At 42.7% G+C, this 22,551-nt stretch overlaps 1 protein-coding gene across 17 annotated transcripts in view; it reads right to left on the bottom strand.

The window, feature by feature from the left end:
• LOC106488315 (uncharacterized) overlaps positions 1-22,551 on the bottom strand; it is a 242,407-nt gene that overhangs the window by 171,959 nt on the left and 47,897 nt on the right. For 14 of the 17 annotated variants that reach the window (XM_067308033.1, XM_067308029.1, XM_067308032.1 and 11 more), the window contains one exon: positions 5,655-5,863. The exons of 1 other annotated variant lie outside the window; for it this stretch is intronic. In XM_067308033.1, coding sequence (XP_067164134.1) covers positions 5,745-5,863 — 119 coding nt within the window. In that variant the 3' untranslated portion in view covers positions 5,655-5,744. Of the gene's footprint in view, positions 1-1,434; positions 1,708-5,654; positions 5,864-22,551 lie in introns of those variants that run through there. 2 more of the 17 variants (XM_067308040.1, XM_067308043.1) reach the window with 2 other exon arrangements.

Raw genomic sequence — 22,551 nt, 5'->3', positions numbered from 1 at the left:
AAGGAAAGTAGCACCAGAGTTGTGTGTAAAGTGGCAAAAAGGGAGTGCATTGTGCCTTGAGGTGCACCACAGATTTCACTTTTAATTTGTTCTACTTAAGCCCTCTCATGTGAAAATTATAGCTGAGCCCTGCCAGATATTAACTTTCTGCTTTTCAGATGCACAGATCCATTTTTGCCAAATTTCATGGTTTCAAGAAGTAGCATATGAATTGCACATGAGAATCACATGCACCAAACATGTCTCTCATGGTCTCTGTTGATTCAGTCCCACTGCCCTCTTATTAAAAAAATAATTTTGCATTTTTGGACGTCCCAGGACATCTGTCGGTGATCCGAGGCAAATGGCAAATTCTACTGCACTGAATCACTTCGCTAGGCTATTTTGTGACATACACAGTGAAGTATAACCCGACAGCGAGCATGAACCAGGACTTTACCTCAAGTTCCTGGAGAAGTACCAACAGCCTCCTCCTCCTAAAGGAGATTTAATTGATCATCTTCCATTCTTTTTGGTCGTTTAGTTCTTTTTTACTGGCCTGTTTCCAAGTAAAGGTCCACGTATTAACCTTGCCTCCATCACTTTAACTACCTTTCTCCATCTGCCAGGAGGATCAACAGATGAATACACTTAGTGCAGAACGGAGGGAGGAAGTATTGCTTCTTTCTTTGGAAATGGATGGGTAACCACCTTTTTCCCTTGTATGAATACATATGTACATCACTGCAGGGAGCATGTAAAACAGTATAAAATCCATAGCTCAGCAATTTGACCAACACCGCCTGCCACAAAGCAGAAAAGCAGAAGAGGTGGTTCTGGTGGCAACTGATGGAACAATCATCCCAGATTGGAGCTCCACTACTCAAATTATATACATATACATATATATATATAAAAATATGAGAGGCTGGAGGCAGAAGCTTTATGAAAAGCTGCATTTAGTTTGGCTGCTAAGCTCCCCAGTACAGATTTAGCAGACAGGGAAGGAACCTTAAGTCTTCCAGAGCACACAGGGATATGCACATATGGTCCAGCGTGTCGAGGCCACGTCACACTTACTGGATGTGCACAGCTATCTGTACAGTATTTGCACAGTCAGTCCAGTGTGCTTATAATCCCATGCAGAAATATTCACATGATCCTATGTCATTTGTAGCATACAGACCCCCATTCCAGTTAGGGCTGCGTTCGCCTTGGGCTGTCTGCCTTTCTGGCTGTAGTATGGACACAATTTCAAATAATAAAAATAGGTTACAAGCATTCAAATTGTTTTCCAATTTTCAAAGGAAAATATCTGCATTTTTTCATTCATAATTTTTAAAACTGCTTCAGATTTTGTCGGGTTTTTATTTAGAACTTAAAGCTAAATGAACAAAAAATAAATAAAGTGTACAAAAATGAAGCAAAACTTCTCGTTCAGCCCAAAAAGGAAGGCTGACAGCTTTTCAGTTCGCACGCTTTTAAAGGATGCATTGTTTTGAATACACTCAAAGCTTTTTCAAAAATATTTTTGCTGCATGTTTTCAGAATTGTCAGAAAACAAAAATAGTCCATTATTCACACAGCTTTGCCCGTAAGCTCCCTGACTGTGAAGGACACAAACTCACGTGGCCTCCAACAGCCGTATTCCATCTAATTCTCCAACTTCAGCCTTGGTTTCGTATTGGTTTGGCAACTCTGAAGGTCCAGAACATCTTGCGGATAACACTAGGCACAAGAACATAGAATTTAAGGTGCCTGAAAACAGGCTTGAATTCATGGAAGTTTTCCATCTCTGGCTGTTCTTCCAGCTCTGGTGCCACCCTACCCTACTCCCTCCTCTAGGACTGTGTTCACATGGCACAGTTCAGCTCTGCAAATGGCACTGCAATGCATATATGTTTTAGGATGGTGCCAAGGAATAAGGCAGGACTGGTAACAGATGAAGTGAAAGAGAAGCGTACCTAGGAAAAAGCAACTTAGGAGTGATGAGTCAACTAAATTCTTGGAAAGGGAGTGATGAGATAAGATGCTCTTGTGACAAAAGGAGATTTGATACACAGGAAATTCACATGAAATACAAACCCGGGCCCAAATGTTCTCTCATGTCCTCATTGGGGTATCATCAGGAAGTAAACTTGGCAAAATGTGTGTGGCTACCCCTTTCCTAGAATACACAGCTGTCATACATGAGGGACTGAAAGAGGAACTAAAGATGACTGTGCAAAATTTGCACTTTCTCGTAAACTCTTTATAAAGTTGTATCTTTAAATTCAAGCTCAGTTTTGGAGCTTGTTTTGTGACTTACATTCAATACATATTATAACCATCACAATTTGCTTCCAAATCGTAAGCTCCTTTGGGATAACGACGGACTGTTCTAACACTGAATGCCAAATCACGCTCTGCCCAAGGAGCCTAATATCGAAATGTAGGACAAGAGATGGACAGAGACAAACAAACAAGAAAAAAAGAGATCTACGAGACAACCGCGACAAGCAGTACTCTCAGCACATCATGTTCCCTGGCATTGCCAGCTCTTCTTGTAGACATCACAGCAGAGGAAAACTTTGCTTTCTTGGTCTGAAAATAATCTGTATTTTGAATATTGTGTTATAAGTTTGTTTTGATCAGCCATGTGATCTCTAGGATGAGAATAAACAGACAATATCTTAACACACAAATAACTCACTGGATATTTCTCTTCTATTGGTGTTTCCCAAACATTTTTATAATCTACACACATGCATATTTAATTGTATGCTTTAAATGATGAACTGCTGTGCCTTAGTCCCATTATGAAAACACATTTTCTGGATAGATGAGACGTTTTTATAAAAGCAAATGTTTACTCCTGGCTATTGTCTTGTAGCTGTTTTTGGCTCATGAGGTTACAGGAATCAGGTCTGTGCCATACCAATTGCATTAGGAAGCAAAGTTCCTTCCTTCATCAAAATATGGTGAATAAAAGAAATTGACACAGAGACATAAACGACATGGCCAAAAAATGATTTCTAAGGAGGTCATTCAGCTCTAACTAAACTTGGTGGAAACATTCCTAATAACGTCAGTAGGGGAAAGTCCTACAGATAGCAACGATGGTTCATAAAATGGATGGGCTGGTGTATTTTATTTACATTTCAGAATTGTAATTTTTAAAGTACCTGGAGATACTTAGATGCAAAGTCCAGTTAAAGTGCAAGCTGTGCCTCTGTCTGAATTACGACTAGACTGAATGTGACTTGGTCTGTGTTCCCATACCCGGGAACGATTGACAGAGTGGCCACAGAGGAAGGAGTAAGTGGAATCTATTCAGCCCCTTTCTCCTCCAAGCAGAGGGTGAGATTACACGAGAGGAAATGAAGCAAGCCTCGGCTCAGTTTGCTGGCAAGAGGCTCTCTGGCTGTGTGGGGTAGGAGACGGGAAGGCGAAAAGGCCCCCTGGGATTAAAAGGCTACCAACAAATTACTGGCCTCCCTCAAAGCGGAGGAAGCAGGGAAAAATGTGATTGCAAGGGACACCTAAATTCCTGCTCAGATTAACCAAAGGATGATGCAGTTTCCACGCTACCTACTGCACTGGGTGATACCTGTGGGCATAACCAAGAGCAGAGAGATATGAACGTATCTGAAGGTTTAAAATTTAGGTCTGCAGGCAAATATAGATCCAAAAACCTCCATCAGGCACCTCAGCATGCATGGAGGTTATTTTTAGAAAGCCAAGGGAAGTGGCTCCCAGTGACGATGGAGTCTCTCTAGCACTATCTCCATTATGAGAGTTTTATTGATCACAACTGGGTAGCTGAGGACATCGAGCCTTTTGCCTCTAGGTCACTAGTTCAAATCAGGCTTGGAGTGACAATGAATTAAAGTGTTTACCATCTAATGACAACAGTTCAGTGGCTGAAATAAGCTGGCTGTTGCATTAAATCAGACCTCCATTTGGGCACACTTTAAGGACTTACGTAGCACCCTGTACTATGAGACCTACCAGCGTAGCAAGTTCAGTGCAGTGTCAGCAGTGTTACACTACTTATATTGACCAAAGCAGTCTAGGAAAGGACTGTCTGACTGCTGCTTCCCTGGGGACCCCCAAGGAAACAGGATATATCTCATGAGCTTCTCAATCAGCAGAATTGGGAACAAAAACAAATAAAATAGCTGGTGGTCTCAACTGTGTTTCTTGTGGACAGTCACCCATGTTGCAAAAGCTTTCCTTGTGATTGGTATTAATTGCCCCTTCCTGCTGAGCTCTTAGCCAAGAAGCCAGAAGTGAAATTACAACAGGGAATAAAGGTCAGCCTGACAAAAGCATTTAGGTGCCTTGCCCCAAATAAGGCTCCCAAACTTCCACTGAAACCAATGGGCATGTTGGTCCCTATATAGGAATCAAGACCTGGACTCACCTGGCCTACAGTTAGTCACCCCAGTGCTTACTTCAGGATGCCGTTGTCTCTCTTGAGAGAGAAAGGCACCTCCAGAAGTCAAATCAGAGCTTTTGGGGGACAGCCCACTCCCCTGGAGGTACCTGTCTCATTTCTTAACCAGAAAGGACCAGGGAGACCCCTAACTCTAACACCTCAGATAACTGCCTAAACCGAGACATCAATCCTGGCCTATGTATCTAAGTCACTCTGTGGACCAGCGCTGAGGGCAGGATTTCTCTTACCTCATGCTAGTCACCAAAATACCAGCAATTAGTCTAAGCTGGTCCACCTTAAGCTCCCTCCGGGGAGGCATCTCTCCATTGATCTAGAGAGACCCTTGACTTCAACTCGAGGCCTCAGCATTCTTCTAACCAGCTCTCAGATTGCTCTTTTTTTCTCCTCTAGATGGTCCCTGCAGCATGGATGGGCCTCGGAGGTGCTGCCAGGCCAGCCCAGGGAGATCAGTATGACTGTTACACACACTGCAATGGGAGCACTGGCTCTACCTAAGCCAGGTTGCCTCCATAACACTATTCATTTCCAAACACTAATGCTAGTAACACTAGTGCCACACTGTAAAGCATGCCTAAGTGACTTAGAAGTTTGAAAATCATCTTGATAGTCAAATCACAATGCTAGTTTTTATTCCCTGCCTTTTTATAACATCTTTTTGTAGAACTTCAGCTGTCTTTTTCCTGTTCATTAGACCCACACTTACTAGAGCCTGTGAATCCATAGCCAAGCCAAATCCATAGCTAAATCGAGTACTAGTGAGTTATCAAGGGTACTAGTAACTAGCAGGATGAAAGCAATGTGGACAAGCAATTCTGAAACTGCACATGTTGTAAAAAACTAAATAAAAAAGATACACAGTGATTCTCAAACACAATCAAATGTTAGTTCTCTAATCAGAAAGCAGATCACTAACTGAATGCTTGCTGCGAACAATACATTTGCAGCTATGCAGACCTTAAAGGCAGAGTTTCTAATACAAATTAACTGAAGTATTTTCATTGCTAGTAAGTTCAGTGCAAATATGTCTCTTTGTGTCAGTAAAACTTACTGAAGAAAATATAATTTCTCCCTGCTTAGATTTATACTCTGAGGCCAGTGTCTGTTGGAATAGCCCTTAGCTATCAACTCTACTGCAGAGTTATTCTCAAAACCTTAAATTAAGGAGTTCCCAGTAACCAGAAACATGCTACCTTAGGGAAGCAGGCAGAAGGTTCTTATGGTATGAGGTACATACCTGATGGATGGACAGTGATGTCTGGCAAGTGACAGATCAACTCGTTCAGTTACTCAGTGCTCTTACTTTTCCCTTCATAGGCATAATCTTCTAAAGGTCGTATTCTTCTCTATGTTTCTTGCAGGCATAAAGTAAGGGGCAAATCTTCAGATACGCAGACTTATGAATAGGATGCACTGTGCAGAATATCAGAGAGCATATTCTGGGGGCTATAAGGAAAAAGAAAACTGAACCAAATGAAACATAAATGGTCTGATTATGCAAAATAAAACTGGTAGTATGTGATTCTAATAAAATCAAATTAATATTTGCAGGAAAACCAGCTGGGTTTAGCGGGAATTTTCCTACATGATATTTCAGCACTCAAAAATGTCTAATGTTTGAAAGTCGCCATTTCAAAACAAACAGTGGTGTCTCAATGGAAAATGTTAGCATTTTTTCACTGGAACATCACTGATTCTTGGGGAATATTTCATTCTACAACAACTTTCAGTATTTTATTCAATCCTACCTACAAGTCTCAAAAGGAGAATAGAAGGGGAAGGGGAAAGGCAAGTTCTTAGCAGAGCAAACATTGTTTAGGATGACGGGCTCCTCGATGCTCACTGGAAGGTGAGTTTACGCAGTAATTGCTCTGATCTGAAAGGCAATGTCCAGCCCCGTCTCCTTCTTAACTTTAGCTTGGAGCGAGTGTCAGATCCCAATGTAAACTTTCCCATCTGTGTTATTCTATTAACTGAAAGGGAAAGGGATTAGTATGTGTACTTGTCACATCTTTTGACCTGTTGCATACTGAGACCGAAGGTAATGTTAAAGCAAACAGCATTCTTCTCTCTTTGCCAGGACAAGCAGGGTATGGGGGTGGCGTTTCGTTAAAAGAAAAGAAATCCAGACCACGTAAAACAAAGTATGTACCCTGTGCAAAAATAAATCTTGAAAGCTGTAGACTTCCAAAGGGTATACCTTAAACAGGGCAAAAGAGAGAGAGAGAAAGAGAGAGAGAGAAAACATTTGAGAGGAAAGTTCCCCTCTCTGCCAAGCACCAGATGGAAGGCCTTCCCACGGAAATAGTTACAGAAGACAGATCACTGATGGAAACTGCTGCCAAGTGAAGGAGGTCCCACTCGTCGTGCTGGTAAGAGCTTAGCGGACGACAATATAATACTCCGATTAAAACACTTGTTCCAGAGAAAGGGGCTGGAATGCGGCAAAGAGCTCCCGAATGTGACAGAGGGCAGCCAGTATGCCTGAAAGGAGTGTAAATTTTGGAAGCTGATGTGGCTTGGGGCTTTTTTCTTTCTTTTCACACAGATTCCTTTTTTTTTTTTTCTTACTGTAAGTTTATAGAGCTCATGTGCATGCACCCCAACATCCACAAAGACAATAATAATCTTCTTCTCCCTTTCCCTGCCTTCCACAAGTCCATTACAGTGATGAAGTGCTGGAGCTGATGCTGATAGAGCATACATTTGGGTACTGAAGGTTTAATGAAGCCAGGCACCAAAGAAACGCCTTCCTAAATGTTTCACAGTTAGCTTGGCACTAAATTATTAGATGGTTAATAAACAATATTATCCACCTCTAGAGCACATCCAGAGCACAATGCTCAGGTTTGGACCACTTCCCCCTGCTCCCCGTACAAGAAAGATATGAACAAACTAGAGCAAGTCCAGCTGTGGACCCTCAGGATGGGTGAACATATGGGGAGAGGCTGAGGGAAGGAATTTGTTCAGCCTGGAGAAGGTGAAGGGGGGATCTAGTTGGCCCCTTCAACTAACTAGCAGATGGCTACAAAGAAAACAGTCCAAATTTTCTCAGGTGCTCACAAGGAAAGGATGAGAGGCAACCATCACAAGTTACAGTAAGGCAAATTCCAATTCAGTTAAAAAAAGAATTCACAAGGAGGATGGAACAGGCTGCACAGAGAGATGGTGAAATATCCATCCTTTAAGATATTTAACAGTTGACAGCACAAGGCCCTGAGCAACCTGACCTACCTTTGAAGCTGGCTCTGTATTAAGCAGGAGGTTGGACCAGATGATCCACAAAGGCCCTTTCCAACCTTAATTATTCTAAGAATATCTAATATTTTTTCAGTGATGTAAGCATTCACTTTCAGAAAGCTCCATCTTCTATCTCAACTATAATGCCCCCCTCTAAATCTAAACCTTTACTTTTACTCTCACAAACCAGAAAATAAAATAAAGGATCTCCCACTGTGGAAGAAGACACTGTTGTGCTAGAAGCTACAGAAACGTGCAGTAAAGTTGAAATCTATTTTTCATTCAATTCTTAAGAACCCACGGCACCTTCCCCACAGCACCATTTATGGGTGACTGGGATGAGTTCTGTATGGGCCCGTGCTCTGTCATTGCAGGAAGTGAACAAATCTCACTTCTTTACTGCGGTCACTAAGCTGGCAAAGCCAGGGACATAGATATGACGTTTCGTTAGCTTGGCTTACGTTTCCAGAAAATGGTGTAACAATGCAGATAAAAGAATTGCCATTAAAATATGATGTATCTACTTTTAGTGACACAACCATAACAGCAGAGGATTTGTACAGAAGACAACTAAAAATGACATGCGACTTCCCAGCAGTGACAATTAGTGCTATATAAATTAATCTACTGGGGTGTGACAAAACAGAACATTACGATTTCCCCTTAACTTCAGTCTAAACGAAATGGGATGCATTTCCCTGTGCTTTACAAAGTAATAGGCAAACTTGGGTTAAAGCTGTAAGGAAGCATGAGCAAGACAGAGCATGGAGCGCCAGGGGCAACACTCAGCTTCTCCTGGTCTACGTGGCAGCGACTGAGATCTCAGTGACTGCTGCCACGATTCTCAGCACTGACAACGTTGTTCCCAGAGCAAGCATCAACCCCTCGCAGAACAGACTATCAGACCAAAGTTTATGGCAGGCCGTAACGATAAATGCAGCCATTTCAATGCACTGACTGGGGAATGTTTACAGGGTGCAACTCTTGGCTAAACAAAGAATGCATTTTTGGGAGGCCATGTGGCTTGGGTCACCGCTTTACTGAAAGATGGAACAAGATAAGAGCCCTCACGCTTTACCAGATTTACTATTTTCTATTTACACAACTAGAACAGTCCAGGCTGACAGCACGAGACAGCGTTACTGCAAATTCCCCCCCACAAATCTCTTCCCTCCCCATTTTCTTCTCAGCTCCTGAATCATTTTACTGATTTTGTGTTAAAGTAGCACATAACTGCCGTGCCAGTGGGCCAAGGCCACATTGGACCTTGGCGCACCAGCGGGTCCTGTGCGAGCACAGAATGAAACCCTGCCACCAGTTTCAAGGTGCCTTGAAGACTCTCATTTCAGCAGAGGTGTTTATGTTGATATTTGTATATACTGATAGTCTGATATCACCAGTTCGCTTGCGATTTAGGGAGAGCCTAAAATGACATTTCCCAAAGGCAAATATATTAGTTCACTGTATACATATGGACCAAAAGAACAGTATTTCCAAATGTGGAGTCTTGACACTATGTAGAAGCACCTGGACTTATCTATCTCTGAGCTTAATTATTAGGAGAGCTCATTACCCAAAGTCATGTGTGAAGCTGCCCGAGTTCTAGGTTTTCATATCCACACAGACCGTCCTCTTTACCCAAGCAATTAATATATGTTCTTTGTCATGTGCAAGTACACACACATGCAAATATAAAGATATGGACACATATATGCAATACATATTGCATATATGTGTCTGACAGATGAAGAAGCCACATTAGGGCACTGGACCAATGACCACTGGGTCACTGGACTCGTTCCTTGTATCCTACATCTGCAGTAGGATAAGGCGCAGTTGTACAGTAAGAACGCCCACGTCTCCCCACTGTCTGTAAAGACTGTCCTAGTCAGATGTTTTTGTGGTCAGAAAAGTCCCTCCTATGATCCAAAAAGAAAGCCTCAGTGTTCATTTTACATCAGGAATTTGTAGTCTCCTGAAACGAAGAGACAATATGTGCTCTCCCCAGGCTTATTTTGTCTGCGTACCAAGTCAGTGTCTTTAAAAAGACTACCAGCTTGCTCGACAAAACTTCCTAGTACTCCTTGGCAGCTTTTCATTCTAGTTCTGTACTGGCCAAATAATCTGGCTAATGCATTTTAATCCTTAATTGGATTTTTCTTACATTTTTTCCACCTGAAGAGAATATTAGCTCAAGGACCATGTATTTATAGCCCACTTGATGGTGTTCGGATGCTGAAGCGCCAATGTTCTCACTACCAGGTGTTGCCAAGGCCTAAGGACACACACATTCACCTACGCACAGGCACAAACAGGCCGACGCACACACCATGTACGTCAAGGCTCTACAATGCCAAAAGAAAGATATCTGATCATTTACCCTTATTTTAGCAGTAGCAAAGTGAAAGAAAAACATGGCATGGAATATTTAAATATCTTAAACATTTTTATTTACTTGTTTAAGTTATGTTGCACTTTTTCCAGTTAGGACCTTTTAATCTCTTTTTCCCCTCTATTTATTTAACAGCAATGTATCTGTCTTCAAAGTCTATATTTAAAGTTGTCTGACTTCCACCTTATCCCACTAACAATTCCAAACTTCTACTTTTATTTCTTAGCTGATAGGGCCTGAAAACTATATAGGATGGTGAAGTTTCTGATAAGAATAGCTGCTACTTTTCTGTTTTAGAACAAGTGAACAAAAGGAGCATCGAAGCATTACTGCTCCATCCTTTTTCAAAGTTATGGACCATTCTTTACATGGAGAATTTCAGACCAAGTCTCAAATACAGTAAGTAACAGTGAATGGCACTTGTAGGATCTCATACGTAAAAAACTGTAGGTGCCCATAACAGCAAATGCCAAATCACCCACTGGCTTGAATGAAGTCAGGGAGAAAACTCAAAGCACTTTGAGCTCTCTGAAGAGCTATATATCCTTTAGTTAGCTAAGTGATACCAGTGTACGTCTTGTTTGCACTTGATTGTCTCTAATCTCATCCATCACTTGCCAGCCATTAGGGTACCTATAAACCCTAGTACCGACACTGTCCCATCACTAATCACTGCCCTCTCTATCAGTGCTATCCGCAAAGCTGATAGAAGACATGGTTCACATTATGCGGCTTACCTTTGCCTTAAGTAGAGACACACCGCACCAGTATTAAATCATTTCAAATTTGTCTGTCTACACTTTGTAAAAGTCAGCGTGAGCAAGCATATCAGGATCTGCTGCTAGTCAAATAAAAATAAGATGCACTCAGCTTCAGTTCAAGTTTTGGACCATGCTTTATCAGAATCTAGATGTGAACCGATCCCTATCACTTTGCTTACTCCTTCACTCTAATAAAGTCCCACTACGCTAACACAAAGTACTCAGAGAAGTCTTTAAAAGGGAAAAAAATCAAGCTAAATCAACTCTCAAATTCCCATGTAAACTGGGTTTAAGAGTGGAAAATTTCTTTTACCTATTCTTTGGGTGGTACAAAAATCTAAAATTCCTATAGCCCTGCTTCCCTGGGCCAAGTCAAACAAGGATATTGTCCTTTTAATGTCTTAAAGGCTCTGTTTTCTTGTAATGCCAAATGCAATATTTTTTTGAAAACACTACACCAGAAGTTTCCCAGCTGAGAAAACAGGCTGGTGAAAAATGGTTTCAGAAAACGAAATAAACCATGCAAAAGCTGTTCGGGGTGTGTGTATGAAATGAACATCTGGATTTGGCTTGTTAAACTGCCTCCTTTTTTCTCCCCCCCCCCTTTTTTCTTTTTCTCACAGCTGTTCGAAAGAGTCCTAAGGGCAAAGAGACAGGTCAATGGACTGGGTTACACCTTTTTTTCTTTTTCTTTTTTCAAACCTCTTTGCACCTACGCAAGGAATCCAGGCCACATGTGTGTTTAATAAGTAGGCACAAACACAAGAGAGAGAAAAAAATATCTCAATTCCTGTTGGTTCTTAGGAGAGACACTGAAGGAAAAATAAACTCCGGATTTCAAATTTTCTCAAAAAAAAAAAAAAAAGAAACCTTATGGTTCTAATAAAGTATTTCTTTAAAAACCCAGTGGTTTTTTTTTTTAATCAAGGTCTTTGCAAAGTGTATCACTTTCTCTGCTTCTTTAGAGAGGAATAACAAGGGGTTAATCCATTACCTGCTGCAGCAAGAGAAAATTAGAAAAGCCAATGTCCTGGGTTCACTGAACTGCGTCTTCCTATACCACAAAATGAATATATACATTTATATCAAATGGGTTCACATTTAATTTCAGACTGCAACTTCCCCAGCTAGACTAGTCCAGAAACGAAAGAGAGAACAAAAGGAACTGAGAAAGTATTTGGAGAAGATGTTTTCTGAGAAACAGATGATTCATCTTTTTCTCCTGACAGGATGGCCCTGGGCATCGCTAAAGGTCAGGCCAGGAAAGGAGCATCCTCAGCTGAGCCAACCTGCCGCTGGCAGAGCTACAGGGAATTCCCTGTCACCCACCGCTTCTGGATGGTGTGGAAGGGCTCCACCAGGCCCGACCCAAGTCTTGGATCAGATGAACATACTGGGGATTTCAGCCAGTGGTGCTGGGCTAGTAAGATAGCCTGAGTCCACTGCAATAAGCTGCACAAAAATGCTTTATTCCCTTTGAAATACCACCACGTGGCACTGTACCCTCATATACACACCCCGAAGAACAAGGCCACCAAACCTGAGCAGATGCTGATGGCTACCATAAGCAATATGCCCAACTCCCGTGCTTGTCAAGGGCTGAGAATGCACCAACAGGGAATTTCAGATCTGAACACCAGGATGCAAACACACATACATGATTTTAAAGCTTGGTTAGACCCCCCCAAACAAGACTTTATTTGCTTGCTCTAGGTATAATGTGAAGTGCACTGATAAAAAACTAGAAGGAATGACTGATGGAAATAAGGGAATAGCTCGTGAGATCCCAGTACCTTCCAAAATCAAGCCAGTTTCAGAATCAAGGTCCAAAAAGCAGCCTATGAGGACTTAAGAGTTAAAACCCTATTCTCAGTCCAGCTGTTAACAATTTCTGTGCTCCTGGTGCACATCTATACTTGATGCACAGATTTTAAGCCTAGACACAGGGACTACACTTGTGGATAGGTCTATGTAAATACACACTGCTGCTTAAAGGTTTTGCGCACACAAATGGAAGCCTGCGAATCTCACAGTAGCAAAACTGCACCACGTCTACTTACTACACTTCATTTTTCTGTTGCTTCTCTGAGTTCTGCTTGGGGTTGGCCACAGAATTGCAGTGCAATACGAAAAAAAGCCCCCTAATCCTTGAGTTCATTTGGGAAGTCTTACTCTGGCTAGAAAATTAATGTTGAAAATCAAATACTAGAGTAAACCTCCCTTTGCAAAACGCAAGGTCCTAATGCCAGGAAAGAGGCTGTACTGCTTAACACTAATACTATAACTCAGGCAACAGGGTGATATTTTCTGGAAAAAGCCTTTGCCCAATAGCCTCTGTCAAAAAGCCAGCCTGGTTCAATAGGTGCTGCATGTTGAGGCCAGATCACACAGCGACAGCGTCGAGGTTTGGGAAGGTCTCTCAGAGAGGAGAGGACGGGTGTTGGCTGTTGATGCAATGACCCTGGGTTTGAACTACGTAAATTATACAAGAAAATGAAAGTTAATGCTAAACAAAGGGCATACAGGGAAAAAAAAGTCCCACTCCAATCCCAGCATGTTCTTTCCCGCCCATCCTTGGGCTGTAGGTGATCTCTAACGGGCCTGATCCTGCGGCAGCAAAGTGGAGCAAAGTTTGCTTCTGAAAATGAGGAACCAGCCTTGAGACGGGGCACGTTTCCAGATAGGGACTTCCACCTCTTCCCGGTCTCCGGGCTGCCTGCCGCAGCCGCGTCCTGGCGATGGGACGCCTGGCACAGCTCCACGCAGGCGCTGCGGAGCTGGAGGCTCCTGATTCGTTTCAATTGTCCAGAAAAATTTCCATGACAAGGAGACAAATCTAAATCTGAAATAGAAACTTGCCGTGTGTTAAGTCTGTCTAGTTACGGTTACAGGGAACGATGTTCGGTCTACGAGGAACTAATTTGCTAGTATTTTCCGAGCTCAGAGCTGCTTCAGTATGATTGAAAGGCAGTATTACCTCAAAATCGAGTTGAAGGCAAAGCTAATTCACTTTCTCTCTCTTTCTCCTCGTTCTCTTTTTAAAAAAAGACCACGAGAGGAGCATAGCAGTGAATATTATTTATGGAGCACCTAATAAAAATGCTATGGGGAAATAATTACTGGAAACATCTGACTGTGTGACTGTAAATGCCTAGGCCCCAGTGCGCTGATTTAATGGACCGCTGCTTTAGTCTGTTATGCCTTGTGCTACTGACTTCGAGCCCCCCTGCCCTCCTATTAAACTGCTTGCATCACCGCTCCAGCAGAACTTTCTTCTGCAAGGCTTCTGGCAACCTTCCAGAGAGCGATCATGTCGGCAGGGGCGAGGGCGCTCGCCGCGGGCCTCGGGCTGGCCCGCGAGGCAACAAGGGCTCTGCTGCGGGATGGGGCTTCGTGGAGAAATCGCAGCGAAACGTTGAGGGTTTTGCGGTTCTGAGACTGAACAGTATTTAATAACCCAGATGCCAGCTGCTTTACGTATTTCTGAATGACATGGGTTAGATGGGAATTCTTCCTTCTTTTTTTCTACCCATTTATCATTCGCAAACCACCGAACTCTTTGTTTTTTTTTAATATCGTTTTATGATCTTCTGAACCCAGCGGTATGAAACCATGCAGCCTCCCTGCACAAAGGGCATTTCTTACAGAGAAGAATTACCAGTGCCCACCAAAGAACACCTTTTTTGCAAACAGACGCAAAAATTTTAAAATTCACAAGCACCTTGTAAGGGATATGAAAAACACAAGGATGTGAAGTTACTGCTTTCATTTACAGAAACAGTCCTGAAGAAAGACTGGAGGGCTATCATTTAACTACCGCTGCTGACTTGCTAAACGAAGAGGAGAAAGTAAAAGGCAGCTCACTGCTACACTGACAGCAAGAACAAAATCATCTCCACTCTTTCTGAACCCAGCAGTTAGCACGCTTTTTCATTTTTTTTTATTGCTGGTTCTAATGTAATATTTAAGTTGGAACTAAAACAGACCATGGAACATTAAATCACTACCAAATGCAAATTTACCTAGATTTCTAAACTAAATTTTCTCCTACATTTACAAAGCAAAATTCCAGCATTTGTACTGTGAGCTCCTATTGCATTTAATGGGAGGGAGCAAACTCCAGACATTACTTGGAATATACATGCACTTATCTTGTTGTTACAGGTCTCCCTCACAGAACTAAGAGAGAGCTTTAGTAACAGACAGTATCTCTCCAGGGTCAAACCCAACGAATAGTGTTTTTTGAAAAGATTATTTCAAAGGAACTCTGAAAAAGAATCTAATGACTTGCAAGCTACAGAATTGCAGCATGGGAGGAAGTAGATAATGGAATATGACAGCAATGCATTTTTCATAAACCCAGTGATTTCTATCATAATGAGAAACCCATCTATAATTCGGAGAACTCCCCCTCCCCGCGCCCAGCCCCCCGAAAGGGAAGCCTACACTGCTGCAGAAAGTGCGCTGGAGTACGAAATGAAACAATAATGATGATGATGTTACTGATGAGTCCCACAGCTCTGTCTTCCCTTCTGTCTCGCTGAGGTTTCAGGCGTGATTCAAGAGGAGCCGGTGCAATCCCTCTCTGCCTCGGCATCACTAACCAGGGAAGCTTGCAGGCATGCATCAGAGACCTCATGATAGATGCTAAACCCTAGAGAAGAGGCTCTTCTTTATCTGCAGAAAGTTAAGGCCTGCATCTGCTCTCAATTAGCAGGCAATTAGGGGAGCTGAAAACAAACCTGTTTACATTGGCTATGAAGTCTAAAATAATTTGTGAGATGTCAGGACAGGATATTAAGATGTTAATGATCTTGTTTCTTCACTTTTTTGCATGCAGCATAGTATCACATCTTCCTTTCTGATCCCCGTATACAATGACAGACTGACTTCAGGGAGGCTATGAAACCACTGGAGGCTGCTTTGGATGGGAGGGAAATTCTGCCTTACAAATAGTAGGAACTGGAGACCCAAGGATGAGATGTTCTTTGCAAAAAAAGGAGGTTGTTGTTCATTCTTTAATTGTGAAGTAAATATAGGCCATGGATTACAGTACTGTGAGGTTTCAACCACAATTCCCTTAGTAAAGGCCCAGTCGGCAACCTCCTGCAAAAGTCAGAAACGGTGACCAGCCAAATCCAAAAGACACTGTTTGTAAACCTTTACTGGACTTGTTCCACTTGCAGCTGTTCTGACCCCATTTCTCCTCATCAAAACCCAGCAGAGGCAAGTGCTCACGGTACAAGGAGATCATTCGCTTCCCTAGCAAGCATCCTGAATGAAATGTCTATGCAAGAATGTGGTCTTTGAACTTCAACTAAAGAACTAGGATATGATCTTATTTCTGTGTTACTCTTTTCCAGATATCTATTTACAGCACTAACTCTCTCAGAAGAATACTGCATTTTCACCAATGACCACTCAGTTCAGCAGAGTCCATTAGGGTGAGGTTGCTTAGGGTTCAAGTAACCTGAGTTACTTTTGCTTGGGCCATTTCTGATCCACCATATAAAAAGTCATTGCAGAAATACAGTCTTCCTTAAACAAAAATTGAAAAGCAGCATTAATATCCTTTGCTTCTGAAATTAGATAGTTTCCATTAGTATGATAGGGTAGAATAATAGTGGAATAGATCAAGAAGGCTGCAGAAAGCCACTGCTGAACGTACTTTTTCGACCTTATTGGGCAACACACTGGAGTACCAATCTTACTGACTCCCCAAATTCATTCTGTCAAACTTATAATGGGACTTACTATCATATTACCCTTGGATGATATAGTCATCACATCTCATCTCTGAATCTCATTATTAACCAAAAATAATTCTAGTAGACAATCCACTCTAAGTCAACAAAATTATGGTTTTACCATTCCAACTAATCAACACACTTACCGTAATTTTAGCTGCTATACAGCAACTTTCTTAAAATGCACATTACTTCTTTTGTCATGCATACATAGGCCTAAATTTGCCCTGCCTTCATTTCTGCAAAGCTAAAAGACCTCTATAGAGCCAACATTTCAAAAAGCCATTGAACAAAAAGTGCACCACAGGTGCTACTGTGCCCTCTTGTGTTCTCGCTTGGGTCATCTCCCTTCTTGTCCTCTTCTTTCACCACATGCTATGGATCTACCTTTAATAAGAGCCAGGTGCTCAAGCCCCCAGGCTGCAAAATAGCTTTAATTATAATATTAATAGCATTCTGCTAAATCAGAAAAAAAAATAGGTCAGTATTTGTGGTTACATTTTTCAATGTCCTGGTGTTTGTTTTCCTTCCAATTTTATGTTTTTCACTGGCATTTATAATGCCTAAGAGACATTCCAGAGGCCAAAATACAGGCGATCTGATCTTTGCGTGATACTCCTAACTTTCCACAAAAAGAAATAGCAGGAGTAGATCAGATCTACATTATACCAGCCCCAGAGGTATACCCCTGAGTCTTAACCTCCTTTGATGAAAAGCAGAAGAACTCAGTATTATTAGTATTTATTGTTATTATCTTAATTGCTACTATTATTAAGCAGCCCATGAAATACATTAATATAAATAGTACAAACAGACATTTGAAATACAAATTCAAGCACAAACAAAAGATACCTCCTATTTACCACATATTAAACCAAATTTATTTATTACTTTCCATTAATAACTCTCTCAGATGCATGCTGTGTGAGTCAGGCAATAGTAAAGGTTAGGATGAATGTGTACGGTATGGGAATGCCAGCTGGTCTCCTTTGTGGATACGTATTATTTAAAGATAAAAAGGGGGGGGAGAGGATCTGTTAGAAGGGAAACTTTATACTGGCCCCATAATTTAGTCTCTGCCAGTAACTTTCAGATCACATCAGTTCAGTTTAGAAGTCAAAAAAAAAAAAAAGGGCTTTGCCAGTTCATTTCCTGATGAAAAAGAATGTGAACTGCTTCAGGAGGAGAGAGAACCAGAGGGGGATAATTCCGTTTCCCAGCATCAAGGCCCAGAAACACGCTTTTGTTCTGCGTCGTGATGGAAGTAAAACTTTTCACGCGTTTTTACGAAAGGGGAATCGGTTCGAGCGCCGCGGGGCCCGTGCAGTTCTCCGGACGGCCCTGCCGACAGCTGTGCCCCTACTCTCCGGGGGTGCCGGGGAGGAAACCCACCTGCTCACGTTGTTGTCCGACACAAACCTTGCGAACAAACCGCTCCCCCCTGCTCAAACGCCTCTAGGCTCAACGTCTGCCTGTCAAAACATGCCCCTTCAGCTTCTTACATCACTCACATCAGCAGCAAGCCCTGGACACGCACCGAGCCCGGTCACTTGGTTGGTAGCATTCGACACAGTGAGCTCAGCTCATTCACTCCTAGCTCTATTGACTTCTCACAGCTGAGAGTAGTAAAACATGTTTTTGTCAGTAAATTAAACTGCTGTGACTCAGACATTGACACACAGGGTGCAGTTGCAGTGTGTACAGTAACACAGTGCCATATTTAGAGTTTCTAACCATAACCACAGTTGCAAAAAGTGCAGTAGATCAGCAGCCAGTTTCCCGGACTCCCACTCCTTGTTTCTGACTTTAGGAATTCAGATTATTTGTCTTTTACCAAATAAAGTTGCTTAGGAGATAAAACAGTAAGAAGGAAAAACATAAGGGCCTAACAATTAGTTTTAATCTATTCTGGCTTGAATAGATAATGCTTATAGTTGAAAATAGCAGATAGCAGAAAATAGCAGCAAATTGAAACCTAACATAAAAATAATTTTTCTGTCATTTTTTAGAACTTTTAATTTCATCATTAGTAGCACATACTCAATTTACAGAAGTGCTAGCAAATCTTCATTGACTACATTTGTCTTCATTAAGACCGTCTGTGAATATCAGCCTATGTAAAGTGGGAAGACTCCCAGAGGAAGGTGTTTGGGTTCAGCATTCTACGACTACTATTACTTACTGCAATTAGCCATCAGAAGAGAACATTTTAGCTGTCTTGGTTCAAGATTTTTTTCTGTAGAGAGCAGGTCTGGTGCAGTACAAAGGCTCTCACTTAAAAAAAAAAAAAGAAAAAAAGGAAAGAAAGAAAGAAAAAAGCTCCAGGTATTGCTAGTAGGATGAAGAAAGTTGACAGCTTCACACAATCGGACAGGATGTTTGGGGATTAGAGCGGATCAGAAGCTCAGGCTTACACTGAAAGAGAGGCTAACTGTTTTACCGTTCCACTGTTTAACAGTGAGAGCAGCCAAGATCAAAGATACCTGTCCTGGGAAAGAAAAGGCAGATAAACATCATAAGTAAGTGAAGAGTACAGGAAAAGGGAATCTGGGACATATCAGATAACTCTGACCTAAGTCCCAAAACATCTACCACTTAGTGAGGAAAAGGAGTCAGTTCTATACAGGTGTATTTATTATTTTGTCTACGCTCGTTTCATTCTCATGCTATTTAAGAATCAATTATTTCAGTACCATCTTCAGCAACATCTGAATGTACGCTGCTCCCAGAACAAGCGCCCAAGGAATTCAGCGGTGAACAGGGAGCGCCCACGGGGTTGAGAATCTAAGAAAAGTGTGGACTTAAGTAGAGTCCAAAAGGCCATGGCTGGTCCTGCGGTTTTAGGGCAGCTGCACAAGCAAGCTTCCCTGCTGCGAGCGTGCTATGAGATACGGCCAGGGAGCACCCAGCTCCTGAAGAGCTGCCCTGGAAAATGGTGCCCAGAGCTTCCGCACGTTCGTCCTGCTGGGACGCCATGAGCACGTCCCAGCCAACGTGGCACTAGGTGACCACTGCGTAGCAGAAACGAACGAGTATCTATTCCAGGTGTCTGGTTAATCCACTGTGAAGGCAAAATTGGGTTGGAAAACCATTCAGCACGTTGTGCTCTGTCATTTTTTGTCAGTCTTTGACCATGTGCTAGAAAAAGACCGTGTGTTTTTTTTTTTCTCTAAGTAAGAGCAACACTGCACAGAAGACAGACAAAGGGCAACAGAAAAAGTGGTCAAAATAGCGAATCAACCATTGCACAGTTCAAATTAGTTTAAGCGCTGAGGCCTGAAATGCTCTCTTCTTACGACAGTAAGTGCTACTGACCTAAACCCTTTTGATCCATTATGAGGGCCGGGAAACAGAAGGGAAATCGGTTATCCAGGACACAACTGAGGCTAAAAAAAGATATTAGAACTTCCCTATGAAAATTAAGGCACTTAGCAATATTGCTATTTAACAGTCGACTCCAGCAAGTCCCTTAGGTTAGATCCCTCTCCTTAGCACATACTTCTCTATTGCAAAAGGCTCAGAATTGCTCTTGATCCATTTATCACCTCTCTGGAGGCTGGCAGCACAGGAAGAGAGGGGGCTGGCTGGCTTGGCTGTAGCTGTTTATTTTCTGGGAAGTCAGACTTGGTCAAGTGGAATGAATCTTGTGTTCATTTTAAGAAAGTTTATATTTGACTCTGGTAGGGCTGAGGAGGAGGTGAATGATAGGAAGGGGAGGGAACGATCAGAGATCTTGTGGGGCTGCCCTCACCGTGCCACAGACAGCCCTCCCTCCATTCCCAGGGCAGCGAGAGCATGAAGCAAAGCACTGGAATCAAACATCCCTGATTTATTTTTTTTCCTTCAAAGCTCAGAGATGGCTCTACAGCTAAACCCATCTCTAATTCCAGAGCTGATCTTGTGGCCCATAAAAAAATGTAAACTAAATCCTCTGCTTTTAAAGCTCAACTACTAAACTTCAGAAGAACACTTCCTAACCTTGCAGTGTATTCTGACTCATCCCGAAGCAATAATCTACGTTTGCTGTCCAAATCTCAGGGGGTCTCTGAAAGTCTCATCGGCTGCTGCTGCCCTGCAAGAGAAAGTAAGGGTCGCTAGGCTTCCTGCAGTTCCTGGAGCCGTTCTGCTGGCACAAGATGCAGCAGTGAAAAGGGAGAAAGGAGCTGAACCAGCACCGAGTCTCATGCCAGCTTTGCAAGGTTGCATGAAGCAGCTCTAACCACGCTGGGCCACAGCCCACCAGAAGGACAGGGGAAACGGCCGACGCAAAGCTGTGGCTTCTGCAGGGCAGACATGCCAGCCTTCCCTCTCCAGCAGCTGTATGCAGTGAGCGTGAGCGATACAGTCTCGGCTGCCCTGCACACAGAGGAACCAGTAAATGGAGATGCTCCATGCAGTCGGCGGTCCCCCATGCAACGCGAGCCAAAACCAGTCCCTGCAATGCTATGTAATAACAAAGCAAGCTTGCTGGCTGCTTCTCCTGTACATCTCCTGTGGGTAGAGGCTCCTGGCCTCTGAGGCAACCAAGAATGCTGTCCTTCTAGATTTATAATCACAGAGATTTAGAAAATACTGCGTTTTCGTTAGGTGCCTTGAAGTGAAAGGGGAAAAATAAATAAATAAACTATACGGGCGTTGCCACTGGAAAAAAAAATCTGATCTCAATCAACCAACCACACTTACTACTCTGCAGCCCATGGCCAGGCTTACTAAATAAACCACCACTGCCATCCCTTCATTCTTTTCAATATTTCTTAGGGGCATCCATCTTCTTTAGCACAGCGTCCCCGATTTCAAAAGCCAGACGCAAATTAATTCCGGGAATCCTACGGTGGGGAGACATTAAAACCCATTTAGAGGTTTCTGTGGAAGCCTCTCTCCATGCTTATTTGAGTCAACGCAGACTCGCGCTGTAGCATGCTGGAGCCAGCCTGAAGGAGCAGGAGGTTATAGGTCTGCGGCAAACTGCAGGGACATGCTGGGTCAGCTTATGCAATAACCGAGGGTTTTGTTTGCTGTGGTGGGGTGTCGACGGTGCGTACGTGGGAGGAGGGGACTGGGCAGAGCTCTGTTTTAGAGAACAAAATTAAATATTTCTTTTATTTTCATTTTAACTCCTCCGCTCTTAAGCAAGGCATTAAACCTCTTCGGTTTCATTTACAGATAGCAGCTGCCATCCAGAAGGATGTGAAAGGCTTTCTTCTACAGCTCCCCTAGCCTAGGAAAAAAAATAAGGGTGGGAAAAAACAAGGAGTGGAAGTAGAGCCGCAATATTCAGAAGAAATATGTTTAACACATCTCCAGGGGCTGCAGGAGGGAGGCTTGCTACAGGTTTGGGGGTTTAAGTTACCTCTTTGGGTTAGGTGTTATGCAGCATCTCTCCCTCTTGTATGCAAACATTTATACTGCTAAGTGTCTCACCTGCTCTGTTTTTTAAAGGCTGCTTTAAGACATAGTTAAGAGAGGGGGCCAGGAGAGGGGATCCTGCCTCCCAGCTCACCACCTTGCAGGCCGGCAGCGTCCCCAGGGCGCACACCAGCTGGGGAACCCCAGCCCCATGGCCGTACTCTTAGCCACCGGCACCAGGGAGAACATTTCTGAACATTTTATTTTCTCTAGCTCATAAAAGTCGCACATTTTTTTCTTCCAACCCCTCCTGTTTTTATATTAATTTTTGTGGGGATTTTTTTCCGGGTATTGTCGAACCTTGCTTCGGACAATCTGCTGGTAAAATAAACATTTCCTGAAGATACATTTCCTTCCTTTGTGCTTCAGAAGAGGAGAAACACCTTGTTCTAAGCGGATGTAATGAAAGATTTGGGTTGTTTTAGAGAAGTGACTGCCATTTGGAGCTAAGCTCTCACCCCAGGATGTGATGTACCTGCTACTTGCAGAAGAGCAGAGAACAGCACCCACCGTTGGGTCCTGTCCACAAGGGCTGTCTGGAGCCACATCCAGAGCCATAACTGAAGTCAGTGAATATCCCCCACATTC

Source organism: Apteryx mantelli, chromosome 18, assembly GCF_036417845.1.
Source record: "Apteryx mantelli isolate bAptMan1 chromosome 18, bAptMan1.hap1, whole genome shotgun sequence".
Taxonomy (NCBI): domain Eukaryota; kingdom Metazoa; phylum Chordata; class Aves; order Apterygiformes; family Apterygidae; genus Apteryx; species Apteryx mantelli.
Note: the sequence above shows the minus strand (reverse complement) of the source record. Positions and strands in the feature narration are given on the sequence as shown.